This window comes from Tetrao urogallus (genome assembly GCF_951394365.1).
Source record: "Tetrao urogallus genome assembly, chromosome: 18".
Lineage (NCBI taxonomy): Eukaryota > Metazoa > Chordata > Aves > Galliformes > Phasianidae > Tetrao > Tetrao urogallus.
The window spans coordinates 632070-651767 of NC_136831.1; the positions used below are offsets into that span (position 1 = coordinate 632070).

The following is a 19698-nucleotide window of genomic DNA, read 5'->3' on the forward strand; positions in this document are numbered from 1 at the left end:
GGTGGAGAGTCGAACACTGCCTTTGGTGGAGCTGCTCAGGAGGAGGGCTGCAGGGTGGCTCATGCAATTTGCATGGGTCCTCTTTCATGTGCTGAGTGAGGGCTTTGCAACCCAGAGCTCAGATCTGAGCCCTGCAGCCCCCCCGTTGTAGCAGCCTTGCGTTCTCTCCCAGCCCAGCTCTGCACCCCTCCTCTCTATGATCACCCTGACCAACTTCGGTGCCTTGTTGTGTTTGGGGAATCTGGAAGTGCTCCCAGCACTGCTGGGACCAATGCCTGTGGGCATCCCAGTGCTGCGCCGTGCTGGGGGATGGCCGACGAGCGCCTCATTTCCCTCTTGTCTGTTCCTGTCAGACAAGATTTGAAGATTCAATTACAGGGGGAGCGCTGATAGAAGTGTTGCTGGCGTGCTGCTCGCTCCTGGCACGTGCTGCATGGGAGCCAGATGAAAGCATAGAGCTATGCGGGGGGGGGGGGCTGTGGGGAGTGAGGGCTGACAGATCCAGGGAGGAAAAAACAAGAGATGCAGATTTTTGGGAGGTTTGGGGCAGGTTCTGGGGAGGCTTGGAGGTGTGCCGTGGCCCCAAACCCCTGCTATGTCCCACTGGGGCATCCATTCTGCAGCACTGCAGCTGTGTGCATGTGGCCAGCAGAGGTTGTTTGCCCAAAATCCAGCCCTGTAAAGTGGGGGTCTGCAGAGCAGCACTGAGATATAGGGCTGGAGGCTGCTGCACGTGGGGCTCAGCATGGTGTGGTGCTGTGGGATGCTGGGCCAGCTCTCTGCACAGCCCACGAGCCCAGAGAGCCCACATCAGATGGGGCTGTCTCAGGCAGGCAGCAGCAGAAGGCTGCATTTCAGCTGGGATTTTTTTTTTTTTTTCCCTTTCTGAAGGCTGTCTCTTCCTTGAAAGCTGTGTTTTGTACCAGCACTTCAGAGGAAAGTGGGGAAAATCTGGGCCGTGTGCTCTTGGCTGGAGAGCTGCAGCTGCTGCTGTGTGTGTTGGCTGCAGGTGCTGCAGAAATTGTACAGGGCCAATGTCCAGTGCAATGCTGGTGTGAGTGTCTGGGAGAAAAGATGGTGAAGCAGCAGGAAAAACTCTGGTATGCCCTGCCACTCTTTTTGCAATGAACCTGTTTGTGTTTTGTGTCTCTGTGCCATGTTTGGGCTTTGGGGCCGAGGGCCTGGGTGTGGGGCTGCACTCCAGGAGGGATGAACCCACAGTCCCACACAGAGGCCTGTCTCCATGGGCTGGTGTCCTCTTGCTCCTTCCGAGGGTCAGATATGGGATCTTGCTGCTAACGTACACCCTGCCCGATGAAGCCTTGATGAATGATTCCCTTCCTTCTAAAGTAATGACAGGCGCTAAGGAAAGCGAGACTTCTAAAGGATGAGGGAGGGGGGCAGCCATGGAAGCTGCTTTCCCCATCAGTCACGCTGAGACCCGCTGCCCCAGCTGTTCCTGCAGCTCACAGCCCCCTCCGTGCCGGGTCCAGCCGTGCCCAGCGGCTCCGTGCTGCAGACGCAGCACTTCCAGCACCCGGCCCTTGGGCACGGCTTGGGCACGGATTGATGGCGTAGCAAAAAGTGGAAGTGCAACCATTGATCACACGGGAAAGTGCAGCTCGTCAGCCCAAACTAATTGCTCCCCAGCCAGAATTATTAATTCTGCTCCGTGCATCAACAGGACGGCGATGGTCGCGCTCGGTCCCTCTGCGCAGCGGTGCTGCTCTGTGCTGTAGTATATTTTCCCTCCAACTACTTGCCTGGCTCCTCTTTTAATAAAGATCAGGAGAGATAATAAAAATATTCATTAGAAGAAAAGAAAAGACGGAGCCCTGCCTGTAGCCTCCTATACTCTCATTGAGTAATTGCTTCTCGCAGCCCTTCCAGGGTGATTCCCAGCCTTGAGGTTTGGGGTGCAGTGCAGGGTGGCGAATGCGGGGCTCTCGGTGGGAGCTGACCCAGGGGAGAGACGAGTGCTTTCACTGTTCTGAGGTGTGAGAGGAGCTTTGTGTCTCAGCGTGATTCGGACCTGAGCTGGATGCTGGTATGGGTTCAATCCACCGCTCCCAGAACCGATAGAAATATTATCCCCTCTCATTAAAATCACCCGCAGCTACTGCAGCTCTCTGTCAGCAGCCTCACAAACGGCGTCGCGTCCTCGCAGGGCTGGAGCCTCTCTGTTGGGGCTGTCTTCAATCCGCCTCCTGCTAAAGCAGTTGCAGATGTCGGCTGTTCCCATTCCAGCTCCACGCAGCTCCTGTATGGCTGACTGCGGATCCCGTGGTGAGGCTGCTCCTCTGAAGCTCCCCATTGACGTGGAGCATCGCTCACGTGCTTTTCCTAGAAGCACCTGCAAAATGTGGTGGGTTCCTCCAGAATGGTCACGGAGTGGCAGAGGGAGGACTGGGCTGGGGGCTGTGGCCTCCTCCCCTCCTTGTGATGGTGCACACCCCCCGCCCCTATGGGCGGTCTGCTGGAGGATCTGGGGACATGGCACTTCCAGCATAAGGCTGGAAAAGACCTCCAAGGTCACCTGGACCGACCCCAACCGTCCCAACCAGGCCCACTAACCACATCCCCCAGATCTGCTGTCAGCACAGCCGGTATGACAGCACAGCCCTAAGGCGGCCGCTGCCCGTCCCCACCTCACCCCATCGCTCTCCCCTGTGCTATCTTTGGTATAATTAGGAGGCCAGGGCTGTGTGTGCGAGGGGAATGTGACCTCAATAGTTTCTTAGGCTGTACTGAAATTTCTTCTCATTTGCATCCTAAGTCCCTCAGTGTGCACCTCTGCTTGCCGGGGTCACTTCTGCTGCTTTCCATGCTCCTGGCCGGGCTGCAGCCACGCGCCCTCCCCTTGCTCTCCCCTCTCCTGGTTCCCACTGGCAGGGTGTGAATGGTGCCTGGGTGATGCTCAGGGATGGGGCAGGACCTTGTCCTCACTGTGGGCAATGGCTTTGTCGGTGGCTTCTGTTTGTAGGAGTTGCTCTACAGAAGGGGGGTGTGGGGACGGCAGTGAGCGCCGCTGCCCTTTCGCCTGCTGTAGCACGCAGTTGCCCAAACCCTGCTGTGCTGCTGCCGCCTTCATCCTCCTGATGCTCAGATGTTGCCTTTCAAAGGGAGAGGATACGTGGCTCTGCAGAGCCTTTCTTCTTTTTCCGCCCTCGCTGGAAGGAGGGAGCTCTTTGAGACAGGAAGGTGCGCGTGGTCTCTTGTGTGTGATGTTGGGTCCCTTTATAGGGCAGGTATCTCCTAAAGCAAAGTGCTTCCAGTTCTCACGGTGAGCGTAATTCTTGAAAATGTATGCAATAAACAAAATGAGCCAAGTGTAATTAAAATGGAGACGGCGTATAATCTGGTAACCCACTTACAGGCTCAAAGCCTCAGCTTTTAAAAAAATGTTTGCTCCCAATCCATTTAAATAAACAGAATGACACAAAGGCCATCTGTATGTTATTGGGGTACAAAGAGAATAGGATCAGAAGCAGCTGTGCTGGGCTGGACACGGGTAGCTGGGCTGTTTGATCTGAGGTGCACCTTGCCATGCGAATGTGAGCGCTGCGTGTATGGCAGCAGGCTGTGCTCTGCAGGGGCAGCGCCATCCCATCCCCTCCTCAGAAACATGGGGAATCAATGGAGCCTCTCCCTTTGCCGTCCGCGCCTCGGTGACACGTGGGCCTGTTGTGCCCATTTGCCCTGGGCTTGCAGGGGGCCGCCCTGATGGTGCACAGGGCTGCAGGGTTTGCACCCCCTCCCCCTCCCTGGATATCATCTCACGATTCTGCAGCATAATTCTGGCTGGCCCTGATGCTGTGCCAACAAACATGTCATTTGTCTGGGCTGGACAGCACGGGCTGTGAATCCAAGATCGAGTGTGCCGCTGGGCCAGCGGGACCCGGACCAGAGGGGCATTTGGGGTGAGGTGAGCGCTGTCCCTCTGCTCCCATTGAAGGCGATGTGGGGCTGGATGGAGCTGCTGGCGGGGGGCGCTCGTGTGGATGCGATGTGGAGGAAAGCGACATTGAGCACTAAAGGAAAAGGGGTAAAAAACGCTGTTTTTAAAGATTCGGGATGCCTTAAGCATGGAGAGCCCTGGCACAGCCTGGGGAGCTGCAGTCATTCGGAGCGATTGGCGCAAACCCCCCGCGGGATGGATGCTCGCGGCGCGGTGCCCGCCGTCGGGGCCGGCTCCCATCGCACCGGCAGAGGGAGCTCCGGGCGCGTCCTCGGTGCGGGGGTCTGGGGGAGCTCCGCCGCTCCCGAGGTGCGGCTCCCCCCGCTCTGCGGTCGGGGCGGTGCCCGTCGGAGCGTCTCTGCCCCAGCGCGGGGCTCCCTGGTCGGGCCGGGTGGGGGTCATGGGAATGTGCCGGAGATTGGGACGAGCGGGGACACGGCGGTGACCCCCCCTCCCCGAGCCCATCCCGGTGGCGCTGTGTGTGTTCGGGGACGGTGCGGGATGCGGAGCGGGGAAAACGGAAGGAGGCCCTGGGCCCTGCAGCGGGGCGGGGGTGCCAAGGCAGGGCTCAGAGCTGCGGCCGAAGGAGGGCGGGGAAACCTCCGGAGGTACAGGGGTTGCACGCTCCTCAGAGCGGCTTCTGCCGCCCTCGGCTGCTGCCACCTCCTCTGCCCTCTCGGAGCGAGGAGGGGCGGCGATGCGATTTCCCGGTGCCCCGCATCCTCCCCCCGCCGCTTACCGCCTTCCCCTCTCCCGGAGCTGCAGTGCGTCCCGCCGGGCTCTGCCTCCGTCTAACGCCGCGCGGGACGCCTCCCTCTCCTCCAGCGCTCCGCACTCCCGACCCCGTCCCAGGGGAGCGTCACCTCCCGACCCCTCCCCCAAACCGGTGCGGTGCGCCCCGTCCAGCCGCGCCGAGGGAGCGAGCTGCCCGTCCAGCTGTGCCGCCCTGACGGACGCGCGCGACGGCCAATGGGAACGCGCGGAGGGGCCGGGGGTAAGCTCCTATTGGCCGCGGGAGGAGGAGGAGCCGGGACTTGAAGTTGGAGTGAGGGATCCAGCTGTGCGGAGCGCACGGCTCGGCGCGGCCGCCCGCGGGAGCATCCTCCGGCGGCAGCAGCCCCGGCCCGGGCAGATGGTGGGGCGCGGAGGGGGCAGGCGCAGCCCCTAAGGCGGCCCGCCCCGAGGCTCGGGGGCAGCACCGGGAGCGGTGGGGGGCCGCCTCTCCGCCGCCCGCCCGGCTCGGGCCCCCCGGAGGCACGGCGAGGAGGAGCTACGGAGCCCGCAGCCGGCAGGGCAGGCCGAGGGGGGCGGCCCGGCCCCGGGCCCGGCGGGGGGTGAGACAGCGGCTCTCCCGGTCATGCAGCCCCGCCGCTGAAGCCGCCCCGGCGCAGCCCCCAGCCCCCCGGCCCCGCTATGGCCGCGCCCCTCTAGACGCCCCCCCGGCTCTCCCCGCGTTGCCCCGGCCCCTCCCGGGGCCGCCCGCCGGAGGATGGACGAGGATGGACCGCGAACGGCCGACGAGGAGCCGGAGCCGGGAAGAGCCAAGACTTTCATCCGCCTTAACGACCTGTCCGGGGCCGGGAGCCGCCCGGGGCCGGGGGAGCGGGAGGTCGGCAGCGGCGATTCGGAGGCGGAGGCGCTGCCTTACCCGGCGTTGGCCCCCGTCGTCTTCTTCTACCTGAGCCAAGAGAGCCGGCCGCGGAGCTGGTGCCTCCGCCTGGTCTGTAACCCGTATCCTTTGCAGGTGCGGCGGCGAGGTAAGAGCGCGGCTCCCCGGGGTCCCCTGAGCGGCTGGGGAAGGGGCTGCTCTTCCAGGGGGGGCCCTACCGCGCTGTCCGGCCGCGAAGTTTGCCAGGGTCGGGGCTCCCCGCCCGGCGCGACCCCCGGGCACGGGAAGCTGGGCTGCAGCTTTTCCCCTCTCCTCATCCACCCCCCGAGGGGTCCCGACCGCAGCGTCCTTCCTTGCAGGACCCTCCTTCCTCCCTGACCCCGTTTCTTACCCGTTTCGGGCTCTCCCTGAGGGTTTTAAGGAATCTACTGGTGGGGGGGAGGGGGCTGCTCAGGGGGTTGGTTTGCTGCTTGGCTTTGGGATCCCTAAATAATGCACATCCCTCCGGGCGGGGTTCACGGTCCCCCCCCAGCCCAGGCTGTGCTCGCGGAGTTGAGGGGTCGGGCAGGGCAGGCAGTCGGGGTACCCCCGGCTACGTGGGGGCTGGGGCTGCTGCTTGCTGTAGCCCCACAAAGGCATCCAGTCTCCTTCCAGCTCTGTTTTGCTCTGCGCAGGCTGTGTCTGAGCTGCTGTAGCCAACTTCAAGCTTTCAGAAATGGGAAGGGGGGGGAAAAAAAAAGACAATAGAAAAACCACTTCTTGCCGCGGTCTCAGTGCCTGTAAAGCAGCCCTCGGAGCTGAGTTGCAGCTGGCACACGGTTTGTAGCAGCGCGAGCGTTTTGCCATCCCCGAACTCCGGCTGCGTTTATTATCTGCAGAGACAAAAAGCAAACTGAGATAAAGCGGCTTCTGGCAGGGATGGTGCACGGGAGCCACCTCCGCCTGCTGGATGGGAACTTAGTGGGGCCGTGTGGATGGGCAGAAACCCCACATGTGGAGCAGGAGAGGCCTGGGCAGAGAGAGGATGTGTTATATAGCACAGAGGGCCCCAATGTAAGTCTTGTGCTCGTGGGGACTGTTGGCAGGTCCGTGGGGCTGAGCTCGGGACCAGTAGTGAGGGGCTGCTGGAGTTGTGACAGTGCTGCACTTGGGCTGCAGCAGTAAAGTGTCTGCTGGGAGGGCTGCCTCCTTCCCAGAATGTCCCCAGGAGGAGAAAAACAAGATTCTCTTCCCAGTCCTGAAGGCTCCCTGCAGTTTCCCCCAGATCTCTTTTGTACCTGCGAAGCAATTGAGTGCTGAGTTGATTTCAGCACCTCAGGAAATCTGGGAACTCTGCGAGGCGTTCTTCTCTGGGAAGAGATAGCGCCGGCCGGCTGCAGGGCTGTGCCTTCTCGCCTCCTCTGACTAACAGCGTTTATGACAACTGACTTAAATCTGCTTTGAAACTCTCCCTTTTCTCCCTCCCCTCCTAATGGTGCTGTTTGGAAGCAGGTGTTCACACCTGCGTGCTTTTGGTTGGCTTTGCGGCAGCCCCCTCCCCTCCTCCCTGCGGTCGGGGCTGGATCCTGCTGTGTGCCCCAGGGGACCGCAGGCTCCGTGCGAGGAGGGAGGGGGCTCTGGGCAGCGGGTGCCCGCATCCCATCCCTTGCTGCGTGGTTGAGGTGCAATTAGGCAGAGCAGAGCCCTGCCCATCACTTCAGCTCTCTGCATTCCAAGTCCTTTGCTTGCTTATGTATTTTTTTTTTTTTTTTTTTTAGGTTTTTCTTTTCATAGTTCTTATTATGCTGGGTCAGAAAAGCGGCTCTTCTCGCACTGTCATCTTCTAGGAATCGTGCCTCAGTGCTAAAAACATCCACTCGTGTCACTGGGAGGTCTTTGTTGCCACCAGCTGCTCTGGAGAGGAGCAGCAGAGCTGGGGTCACATGGCTGCACAATCCCTGCTGGCCCGTGGGGGCTGACAGCTGACGAGGGGCTCTCGTTGGCTGCCTGTGGGCTCTCATTCTGCTCTCACCTGTCTTTGGGTGAGCTGAGGGCTCTCATGCTTGCCCTTCCCGATGTCCCCTGCTGCCCCTCAGCCAGGTGATGGATGGATGGTGTGGCAGTGTGGGTTGCTGGCTTGGCACAGCCATGGTGCAGTTTGCTGTGTGCTAATCCAGCTGATGGATGTGGGGAGGGATGTCGGAGCTGCTGCCCGTCCCACTGCCCCCATGTCCCCAGGGCTGGCCTGTCCCGGGGCTTTCCACATCCCCATGCACTGGGAGCCGGTGGGATGCTGCTTCTGTCCCCAGTAGGGACAGGGCTGTGGCTGATGGGCTGTGTGTTGGACTTTTCCACCCTGGTTCAATGTGGAGCATCTTCTGCCTGGGCAGTTGCTTCTCCCTGGCTGATGGGGGGACCTGTGCTGAGCTCCCATAGGGCAAGAAAGTGATTGTCAAGTTTGTTCTGATCCAGGCGTTGAACCTTCCAGAGCACCAAACCTCAAGTTTTTAACCTCAAAACTCACAATCTCTCCCCATTTGCCCCATTATGGTCTTGGGCTGACAGCCTGGCCCCAGGGAAGGGGATGGGGTGGATGTGCTGAGTGGTCGCTGCTCCGCACTGCGGGCACCGGGGGGGCAGGCAGGGGTGCTGGGGAGAAACGGAGCCTATGGGGGGTGGGGGAAACCAGTTACTGGGGTTTCTCTTATGACATGAAAGCACTGCTGGGGAGGGGAGGACGAAAGGCCGCAGCAGGGTCTGCGCCAGCCTGCTGCTGTGGGCAGAGGCGAGGCTGTTTCCTGGGGGCTGTGCCCCGATTGAAGAGCGAGGATGGAGGAGGCGAGGCGGGTGCCGCTGCCCGGCATGGGATGTCTGTGTGCCCGGCGGCGTGGGGATGTGCCTGGGCTGCGCGGGAGCTCTGAGGGCTCAGCTGTGGAGCGGAGATAAGGGCCGTGTGGATCTGGGTGTGCTGAGGCGGGAGCACAAGCAGCGGTCTTTGAAGTTCAGCGCGTTTGTGCAGCGCTTCGCTTCTGGATTTAATGAACTGGAGTGCTTTGTTTTTGAGAGGTTCAAACAGAAAGAGATGTTTCGTTGGGTCAATGAAACCCACAGAGGGGTCAGAATTGCTCTGCTCCACCTGAGCCCGCGTTCAGCCCAGCCCTGCCGACCCCCACAGGCACCGGGATGCTGCTGAGCAGCCTCTGCTCGGGGTGGGCAGCACGGAAGCCCCCAACCCGCGGCTCCTGCGGGGTCGGGGTTGTGGTCTCGCGTCCCCCCAGGCTCCGGGAGTGAAAGGGGCTGGGACGGGTCGAGCTGTGCTGGGTGGGGATCTCAGGGAAAAGCAGGACCCGTCGCCTTCTAGCAAGGGCAGGCCGAACGTGGGTTTTATTATTATGAGTATTTTCCCTTTTATTCCCCGCTCCCAGGGGACAAATAGCACCGGGCCTCATCCCCGCCGCGCGGGCAGCGCTCCCCGCCGAGCTCCTCTCGTTGCCGCCCCGGAGCGGCGCCGCGAGCTCCGATCCCAACCCGGGGAACGCGCGCATCCCAACGGGGATCTCCGGATCCATCCGGTGCCGCCGCTCCGCTCTCTCCACGTGCGTTTTTACAGAAGATCCGTCGTCGAATTCCCCCTTCCAGGCGGTTGTGTCACATCTGGAAGTTTGTGTAGGAGTTTATCCAAGCGCTGGAGTAGAGCGCAGCTTTTTCTCATTTAAAAATCATAGGCTGGCATTTCGAGCCTGGCTGGGGGAGGGCTGGGGGGGCCGTCTGCCAAAAGGAGACTGGAGCGGAGGAACCGTAATGACTTCCAGAAGTTCTCTTTTCTTTTTTCCTTTCTTTCCCTCCCTCCCTCTCGGCGCGCAGACAAAGGGCCGAGCCCATGCTGTTATGTCATCCGGCGCGGGGTCCCGGCTGCCCGCGGCACGGCTCCGCTCCCCCAGGGGGAAACCCGCAAAGCGAGGAGAGCCCAGGACTCCTCCGGGCCGCCGCCAGTGGGGCTGCGCGGGGCGGGCGGCTGCCGGGGCCGCTGCTGAGCGCTGCGGGGCTGAGCGCCCGGCACCCCCCGCTGCCCGTGCCGGGGACGTCGCGGAGCCGCCGGGCGCTGCGCCCTGCCCTGCTCGGTGGCGTGGGGTGTTGGGGCCGCTCTGCAGATGCCCGGGGTTTTGTGACGCGTAGAAAATGCTCTGCCTTCTTCTCCCCCCCCGCTCCCCTGCAGATGTTTTGGCACCGTGCTGAAAAATACTTGCCTATTATTTTTGTTTTAAACGCCGCTCCGCTCTTTTTTTCCTCACAGAGAAAATCAGGTTTGGGATCTCCTGGGGTTCTCCAGCCCAGGTCTCTCTTAACTCATCGTTTTCATATCTGCTGTTTTGCTGGGAGGGAGAGGAAACTTCTCCCCGCAGCCTCCCCAGTGGCTTTTTCTCTCAGACTGTGCCATCGCTTTCCCCTGCAGAGCCCTCAGCTCTCTGTCCCACGCACGGGGTTTAGGGCAGTCATGCTGTGGCCGGGCTGGAGGGCTGGGAAGCCTCCCTGCGGGTTAAATTTCCACATAATTAGGAGGGCTGAGTGTTTCTGGGCTCGTTACGAGGCCAGGCCGTGGCTTTTCCTCCCCTGGCGGTGGCTGCGGTGCGCCTTGGCTTTCCGCTCAGCAACCTAGATGTGAAATTTTCCCTTTGCCTGGTGATGCACGCGGAGGTTTCCCCCAACCTGGGCTGGCTGCACCGAGCTGCGGCCTCACAGCCAGGAACCCGGCCTGGCGCTAAGGAAAAAAAAAAAGAGGAGGAAATTCTCATGGTTTTATATAACCGAGTGAGTAACAATTGAGCGTGCTTTGGGATGCTTTCACATCTGCTTCCTACCAAAGCCTGAGCGAAGAGGCTTCAAGCGGTTGGAAAAAAGCACATTTTTCAGGCGAGATATTTGCTGGGAGAAAGTTCTGAGCTGGCTCCTTGCTTTTTGCAGTGCGATGCTTTGTGCAGTGCTGGGAGCTGCGCTGTGGCCCCGTGCTGAGGCTGTGTGCGTCGAACCACAGAGTTGTCTGAGCTGGAAGGGACCCTGAAAGGCCGCCTGGTCCCACTCCCCTGCAATGAGCAGGGATGCTCCAGCTCCATCAGGTGCTCAGATGTGTGTGAAGGGCACGGAGGTGTCAGGACCGGCCCTCCACACATGGATGGCAATGGGCTGTGGCTTGGCTCTGCTGTTTGGGTTTGGGCAGGGGCTGAGCCCTCAGCACACGTCCTGTTGGATGGAAGTGCTGCTCCTGGGGCTGTGCTTGTCACTCGTGCCCTGCTCCATTGGGGTGTGCACTGGGAGCAGGGAAAGCCCATCCACAGTGCTTGAAGCCCCTGGAGCGGGTGATGGCAGAGAGCTGGGAGCTGGGCAAAGATGAGCTCATAAAGAAAAGGGGATTTATTGGCTGTAATCCAGGCTCTAGCCTCACACTCGCAGGGTTCCTGTAGCAAAGCATCCTATCTATCTGTCATTTGGGTCTCTTCCAAGAGATTTCCCCTGGCAAATCCTCCCAACCCACCTTGGGATGCCCCCAGCGTGCCCAGGGCTGGGAGGGGGCTTTGTGCCCATCGGTTTGCAGGATCTGGGGCCAAATTGGGTCAGGTCAGTTCTCTGTGTGTGTGGTACCAACTGCCTCTGCTGCTCCCGGGGCATCAGTGGCTGCAGCAGTCCAAAGCAGCGCCCGGATGCTGTACAGGATTCGTTAATGATTTGTTAATTCAATTAGAACATGATCGTTAACCTCTCGTGAGGATGAAGCTCCCTCCTGCGGGGCAGGGCTCGCCCCCACGCCCGACTCGGTGCCAAAACATTGATTTTGTGTTGAGCTGACAGCCACGCTATGCAAACAGAGATGTTAACAGGGAGTAAGGCTCATTTTTAGCTCCTGGGGGCTCCTTTTCACCCCGGAGCTGCAGGAAGGAGACGTTCCCTTTGCTAAGCCCTGGGCGACGCTGCACTTTAAGCACCCTCTACTTCGGCATTGTCTGCTAACAAACAGCACGAGGACCCGCGTCTGCCGGTAGGTGCGGGCTGTTTGCTCCCGGGATCCGTCCCATGTGTGCAGCCCGGCTGCAGCGCTGCTGCCTTCGCTGGAGTGCAGAGCGCCCTGTGAGGATGATGGATAACGGGGCCTCGGGTGCCGCTGGGTTCATGCTTATTTGGGCAGGCAGGGAGGAGGGGAATTAGATTAATATCTGACTTGTGGCTGCTACTGTATGTGGCTATTGACTGAGCTTCAGAGGAACATAAATATGTCTCGGGATACTCTCGTGAGGCTGCAATCAGCGGGGTCATGGCGCAGGTCTGCCTCTTTGGGTCAGAAATCTGAATTCCTCTGACCCGGGACCTGGCTGTGTGCACATGGGGATGTGATTGCTTTTCACTGTGCCTCATGTCCATCCCAGGGTTGTTTGCGACCCCACGGCCGCTCAGTGCTGTGAATGGGTCCAGCTTGGTGCCCTGCTGCTGGAACCCTTTCCAGGGAGAAAATGTTTGGTGGCAGTGGGGCCGCAGCTCATTGCCACCTCTCTTGTGAGCAGTGCTGGGATGTCCCTGAGCTGCTGAGTCCCGTCCTGTCCCCAGTCTGTGTCCCAATGGCTGCCTGTGCCACCCCAACCACTTTGCCACAAAAAGATGCTCCAAAAGCGCCGCCGTGACCCCCCCACATCCCCTCCTTTTGCCTCCCCAGCCCCTCGATTCCCACCTCGGGTTTTTACCATTGCCTCTGCACCCCGTCAGGGGCAGGATGGAGCCCGGGGACTGTGTGTGCAATGAATCTATTCGAGGAGTTGTGATCCCTGTGCTTCATTTTGCAGTTCAGCTGGAAAGATCTCGTTTCCAAATACACCCACACAGCACAGCGCAGGGAAGCGGCAGCGGAGCTGCTGGGGGGGTGGGGCGGCGCTGGGGGGGCAGCGGGGCGGGCAGGGCTCAGTGCCAGGCGCTGGGGGCTTCCCCTGCTTTTGGTGAATCCCATACAGAGCGCTCCGCTGCCTCTCTTTAGGGAGGGGAGGTGATACCCTGTGTGCTGAAGCTGCATCTCGAGGTCATGTCAGTGCCAGGCTGCACCCGTGGAGGGCGGCTGCTTGGCTGCTGAGCAGGGGGGAGCACCCGTGAGGAGGGGGTCTCACAGCAAAGCTCTTGCACTGAGCAGAGGGAGTCAAAGCTGAGCCCAGGAGTGAACTGGGGGAGCAAGGCAGACTGGGTATGGAAGAAATGCAAAGGCACAAAAAGGTGCTGTGAAATTCCTCTCGCGGTGACCTTTGAGCCCAAGCCATCTTCCAGGGCCACGCTGTGTGATGGGAGGGGTGCTCTTGGTGGGCGGCATGGGAACCTTCCTGCTGGTGTCATCTCGGGGTCTGTGTCCCCCCGCTGTGGGCTCTGCTGGTGTCCCTCGGTGTGGTGGCAGCGGTCACCCGGTGCTCGTGTCGCTGTGTGCTGCGTCCTTCCACCGAGGCTGCTGTGTGATTTTTTCCATCCCCGTGCAGAGGCTGAGCTCATACAGCAATATTCCCCTAGCCAGCGCCGCTCCTCTGGAAGCTCTTGGTCTTCCTCAAACCGTGTCTCTCAGCCAGACACAGACATGACCTCCCTCGGCGCCGGCTCCATAGCACTGTGATTGTCCCCTAAAACCTGCAGCCCCATCCTCAGGGCTCACCCCATCCGGCACAGGTGCCAAACGGTGGGAGAAGGGGACGCGGTGGCACCGCAGTGCTCGGCCCAGCAGGGATGCCGGAGTGCTGAGCTGTCTGCACTGCGGTCAGAGCAGAACTCGGGTCAGGAGGGAGTGTGGAGGATGTGGCCGCTGAGTTTACACGCTCCCAAAACCACCTCGTGGTGTTGGTTGGGTTTCGCTGTGTTTGTTTTATGCTGGCTGCACCGGCGGAGAGGTGAAGTTTGTGGTCAAAACAGTGGAGGTTCCGGGAAATATTTTGCCTTGCTCGTGTTGTTGGGTTTGGTGCTGTTCCTCTGGCAGTGGATGAAGGCAGTGCGACGCGGCCGCTTGGCGCTGCGCTGCAGTTCCCTGCCTGCCAACGGGGAGAGCAGCACAGAGCCTCTGCGTGGCTCCTTTGAACCTTTCACGTTTTTCTGCCTGTTTTCTCCAAGCCAGGACCTCGCCATTTCCAGGCAGGGCCCACTTCTACAGCCCTCCCCAGGTGGGGGCTGTGGGGGGGGTTGTCTTTCCCTTTGGTTTTTATAGCTTTCCACTCCCAGGTAGCTCCTGGTGCCTGCTGCTGAGCGCAGGGCAGAGGCAAAGCTACAAACCGATGCTCGTGGCCCCCTGTGTGTTCTTTCTGATTAAAATCTTAAATTCTTCCGTTTTTGACAAGATTTGGGTTTTCTCTGCTGAGCCAGGGAGTCTCTATGGCAACAGCTAGAGGCAACTTTTATCCCTAAGCCATTCCATGTTGCAGAGAGATGGGTGCGTACGTGAGCACATGCTGGCAGCTGCTTGGACCCCCAGTACGTGGGGTGGTGAGCAGGGGGAGGTGGCACCGGTCACAGTGCAGTGCAGAAAGTGCTGGCTGTGTGAGGATGAGGGATGGGGCGGCGCTGCCCCCCGCATCAGTGGTGCCTCTGAGTGCAGGACTGAGCCGTGTCACCACCATCCCTGGGTCCATCCATCCCCGTATCTGTCCGTCCATCCCCTGTCCGTCCATCCATCCCAAGGCCACAGTGGGGTTCCCCGCTGGGGTTTGCTGCACCCGGGGGTGTTTAGAGGCGTTCTCAGATGGTGGCAGTGTTTGGAGATGCAATTAAAACCTCAGCCTTTCAGAAGAGTCTTGCGGAATGCAGTAGAAAGGAAGCCAGCTGGACTAAATGGAAACCTCATAGGTTTTTGGAGTAATTTTTAGAGTCTTATGCTGTAGGTCTTTCTAGAAAGATACAGTACCACTTAATAATGTGTTATGTTCCTATACATTATATTTAAATTGTGCTATAGTATTGTGTAGGAGGAATCTAATTTTCCATTACAGGATAATGTACCTTTCTATAGGTTTTTGGTTGTGGGGATTTTTCTGTCCAATGGAGTTAAATAAAAAAATTATATCTTTCCTAGAAAGCCTACCAAGATGACGAGAAAATAATACCTTTAATTTATTTAATAAAGCATGTAAGTATTTTCCACAGGGGTTTATGCGGCCGCATACAAACCTCACTGTGAGCTGTTGGGAAGTGGTTTGGGATCAGCGGGGTCAGGCGTGATGATTTGTAGCCAGGAACGAGGTCCCCAGCAGCAAATAGCCTGACCCCATTGCCTGTAGTGCTGAGGGTCCTGTATGGGGCTGCTGGGGGTGTCACTGCGCTGTCGCACTGTAATGTGATGCACAGATCCCCGTTGCTGGGATGCTCTGCTCAGGCGGGGCGGGGGGATGCGCCGAGCAGCGCGTGGCCGAGTGCCTCCATCTCAGCTCAGAGCTGCCATCGCTGCAGCCTCGCAGTCCTGGGGACCTCAGTGGCATCTGAGAGGGGGGGGGGAAGCCGGTGGTCCTGGGAGGTCCCCAGAGGACAAACGCCTTTTAAGAGCCATGGCAACTAATCAGCCCTGCGTGGTGACATCCCTGCCATCTCCATGACGACGGACCGAACATCACATAGCAACATGTGCCTCCCGTACCCATGGAAACGGGCTGGGTGGGTTTTTAGCATCGCTGCGTTAAATCTCTGCTCTGGGTTTATCCTGAGGTGACCCTGATGGGGGCTGCGGGGCTGGGAGCAGGAATTGGGATGGTGAGGAGCTCCCAGGGCACAGGGCTGGAGGCTGGGGGAGACGTCTGACGGTTTGTCAGGAGAGCTGCAGGCGTTGGGGAGTGAATTGAGTTGGTAATCTGATGGGCTCGGTGCTATGCTGGTGGTCCCCAGTGTGGGGTGGGGAAGTGGCACTGTATGATGAGACCCCATCAAGGCCTGTGCACATGCTGGGGGCAGTGCTGGCACCACGTAGTTTCAAATTGTCGTTTTCCCAAGGTTCTGCACCAACAGGCTGACAGTTGTAGGAATTCATTCATTTGCAGCTGCTGCAGGGCTTCCTGTGGATGCGCTCAGTCCTCCTTTGCCTGCTGGTGCAGACCTTCCACTGCGACCACATTGCCCCAGTGCTTTTGAATAGCTGCCTTCTGCAAACTGCTGCAAATGAACACAGGTGCTGTGAGAAGGTTGGCAGTTTTTTGTTTTAAAGGATGTAAACTGAGCTAGCTGTGTTTTTCTGGGGGCTGAACTTTCAGGCTATGCCTTTCTCTTCCATTTTTCCCCACCTGGCTGATGTTGCCCGTGGGGCTGGAAGCCTCAGGTAGGGGACCTCTCAGCAGTGCCCAGGTCTTGCTGGCTTTGTGCAGGCCTTGGACTCATGTGCTGTGCAGTGGGGCTGTCTGACCCAAAATACTTTATCCCTGCACATCTGTGCTGTGGGAACTGCTGGCGGCCCTGGCAACTAAAAGAATTGGGTATTTGTACATTTTTGCATCCCTTGGATGTTGGAGACCTCTGGACAGCTTGCCCTGGGTGCTGAGGTTCCTGTCCCTGCTGCTGCCTTCCGTTCCTCCCTGGCACAGGATGGATCGGGCATGTTGGTCCTTTACGTGTGTCTTATCCATGGCTGGCATTGGTTGTCCATGGTAGAGAACCAACCTGCAGTGTGGGGCAGCTTTGCACTTCCTGTGCTTTGCACTTCCTGTGCCTGTGAGCTTCCAAAGCCCAGACGCCCCAGATCTCCCCATCTCTGACCTGACAAATCAGCTTCCAAATTCCAGCTTGTTTTATGCGCAGGGCTGAAATCTTAGGGCTCTGTTCAACCATCAGCAAGCCTGTAAAAAAATGAAGGCAGGTAAGTCAGTGCAGGGCTTCTCACCACGGTGCTGCTTTGGCCCCATGGGGCCTGTGGGACTCAGGCAGAGTGGGGCTGAGGTTGGGGTCACCCAGCACTGTGGGGCTCGAGCAGTGTTGGCCACAGTGAGGGCTGCAGCCAGCTCTGCTTAATTCAGTGTGAAACCCTGCCATCATCTCCTGGGCTTTGGCTTGGGATGCTGCGAGTGGGAAATCACTAGAAGGAAATAATGAGAATTAGGGTGACTTCAAGGGCTGGGGTGAAGTGAGGGAAGTGGGGGCTACAGAGCAGGACATGGTATGGCTCTTCTCGGGGTGTGTGTCCTTTTTTCTTCCTTTTCTTTAGAGGAATGCTCATTGAGGATGTAAAGGGCCTTGCTGTAAATTGAATACAAATGTACAGTTAATGCTGCCTCTCCCCAAGGCCGGTGGAGGTATTCTGGTATTTAAACGAACGGAGCCAAGGGTAAGGATCCAGGGAAAAAAAAAGAAACAAGGAAAAAAGGAAAAGTGGCTCTAATTGAGGTGGTTGTTTGAACAGTGAAGACCAATTAATGCTCCTGAATCAATAGGACTGTGTGACTGAACTAATCCATCCGGGCTGAGGGGTCGGGGCGCAGAGCTGCCATGCTGTGCTGGGAGCCAACCCAGGGCGAGCGGTGGCTGTGGTGCTGGCTGAAGGTTTGGTGTTTGTGCCCCGAAGGGCTGCTGCGAGCCGCTTATCTCCCAGAGCTCAGGGCAGCGAGCATCCATCCCTCTGCTGGCTGTGAGAGTGTTACTGGGCGGCGATCTGCCAGCGGCTGCTGTTGGCACCCAACGCGTTGTGCTTCTCCTTTGTTGAGCTTCCAAGTGGATGCGTGTGGGCAGAGCAGATTATTGTGTTAGCAGCGAACCCCTGGGAAGAGCTGCTTGCTCACTTCTCAGCTGAACCCTCTGTCCTTGCAGCAGTGCCTGTGGGTGCTGTGGGAGCCCCATCCCGGGCAGCCTGCAGCCTCAGTCAGCGTTGGAGACCAAGGTGGGCAGGAGGGAGAACCATCGCGGTTATTACACGTTTTTTTTGCACCGACCTGGTGCAGCATTTGCTGGTGTTGCTGGGTGTAACGCAGAGCTGATCCCCGTGCCGGGCTGCCTGCAGCTCACCTCGCACCAGCCCGGAGAGCAGAGCTCCTCCCCTGCCTCGCAGCTTTCCGGGTTAGGAATCCAGGACGATGCCGGCTGCGCTGGAGGAAGGTGGGGACAGGTGGTAAAACCTGCAGGGCTGGGAGGTTATTTCTGGCCGGGATCAGTGCCGCACTCCCTGCCTCCTTCCCACCTCCCACGGCCGCGGTGCAGCCGGGGTGCAGGAGCCAGCGTCCATCCCAGGGCTGTGTGCCACCGCGGGGGGCACCAGGCTCAGAAAATGGCCAGGAGCGTCGGAGAGCTGCCGCCGGCAACGCAGGGGCCGCATTGGCACCTCCTCTTTTCTGAGCACCGATGCTCTCCCTGCTGCCCATCACCTCCCGGTGAGGACTTGTGTGCAGGGTGGCTGCAGCTGTGGGCCGGCACCGGGCGGGCTGCTGGGCTGCAGGAGGGCGGCTGTGCGGAGCGGGCAGTAAGCAGCCCTGTGTGCCGCGGCGCGGCCAGGAGCCACCCTGAGCAGCAGGGCTGTGGGAGATCGATCTCGCACGGCTCCATGAGCGCTCCTTCCCTCGCTGCTTCATGGCTGCTCCACGGGAGCTGGCATGCGGGGCCTGCTTTTACATGAGGGCTGCTGAGCAGATAATGGGGATGGGGCTGTAGCCGTGTGGGGGGTTTTGGGGTGGTTTTGGGATGCCAGGTCAGTTTGTGTTGGGGATCCTGCAAAGCATCACTACTGCCTTTAGTTGGAGCAGGAGTGCCCCAATGCTGCTGGTAGCGTGTGGGGTTAAAAAGCTGAAATATCTATACTGGAAAGACATGAGGAGTAATGGGAGGGAGCCAGCAGGGAGGGTGGGGGGAAGGAGCACAGCGTGCTGATGGGTTGCTGCTTCTGCGTGATGCTGGGACCTCAGGGCTGGCAGCTCCCTTCTGCCCAAACCCTTCTTGTTAATGGATAATGTCAGCATGGGCTCAACACAGCTGCTAGGAGACCCGAGAGGTTTTGGCCTTCCTGGGAAGAAATGTGGGGCTGAAAGGGGAGCAGTGCAGGGGAAGCATGTCCTGGTGCGTGCATGGAGAGGGGGAGGCATGTGATGGGGACCCCCACCCAGAGGGCTGCCAGCCCCACTCTGCCTCCACACTGCTTCTGGGGTCTGCAGGGATCCATCGGTGCTGTGTGAGGTGTGGGGTCCCAGGGGTCAGAAGCCCTGAGGACCCATCTTGTATCAGTGTCCCCACCTGCAGTGTGGGTGTTGCAGCGTCCCCTAGCACTGCTGTGAAATGGGGATTGGCAACTGGAAACTCTCTGCCTTCAGTCCCACACTTGTGACCTTCCTGATGCTCCCACGATTTTGCATTCTCTTTTTTAAAATATCAGTGTATCTCTATAACTTTATCTTGGCAGCTGCTGCTCCATAGCACCCGCTATTTCCCCGGGCGGAGTTTGCCAGCAGAGCAGCCCTTCTGCTCCCCAGGGCCCCATAAACTGCATGGAGCCGATGGGGATGGAATGGGTCCGAGCTCAGCCCTGGCACATCCCGCAGCTTCATTTTCTGATTTAAATATCTTGCTTCTAATAATAACCCCAGGGAACGGGTTCACATTCTGCACAAGCTGTGTTGGAGGAACAGCCAAACCGCTCCGCTTGTCCCGTGCCACTGTGCGGCGGCTGCATGGGATGGGCTCTGCGTCCTCGCTGCTCTCATCTCTGAGCCACCCCCAGGGCCAGCTGTGGTTTTATGGGCCTGAGAATGGCTCCCAGGGCAGCTGGGCCCTCGGGGGAGCGTGGTCACGTCACTGCAGAGGAAGTGGCTCCCTGGGAGTGATGGCCCTGAGGAAGGGAAAGCAGCACCACGCGGCGTTCACACAGGGCCGGGAGCAGAGCTGGGGTGCAGGAGGGCGGCAGCCCACGTGCGTGGGGTGTGTTTGGGGCTCCTGCACCTTCGGGTGAGGCTTCATCCCGGGAGGTGCCTTTTTAATTACTTACTTTATTTACTACTTTTTGGCAGAGATGCCCCTCAAATCCTGCACTCTGCTCAGTGCTTATGTTTTTATTTTTTTCCCCATTTCTTTTGGACTCCCCCCTGCCCCGTGCCCATCCATGCCAGGGTTGCTGGCTGGGTTTGCTGTACGAGCAGTTGGTACCAGGGCAAAGGCTTGGTTGTCTTTCATTGCTCTCAGCTGTGAGCCTTTGTGTCCT

The 19698-nt window shown here is 59.2% G+C and overlaps 1 protein-coding gene across 1 annotated transcript in view; it reads left to right on the forward strand.

Annotated features, from left to right (window-relative positions):
- Positions 1-5447: 5447 nt before the first annotated feature.
- Positions 5448-19698, forward strand: part of CACNA1G (calcium voltage-gated channel subunit alpha1 G) — a gene marked incomplete at both ends in the record, with an annotated part of 100482 nt that continues 86231 nt past the window's right edge. The window contains one exon of the mRNA XM_079544415.1: positions 5448-5689. Within this exon, the coding sequence (XP_079400541.1) occupies positions 5448-5689 (242 nt within the window). The remainder of the gene's footprint in view (positions 5690-19698) is intronic.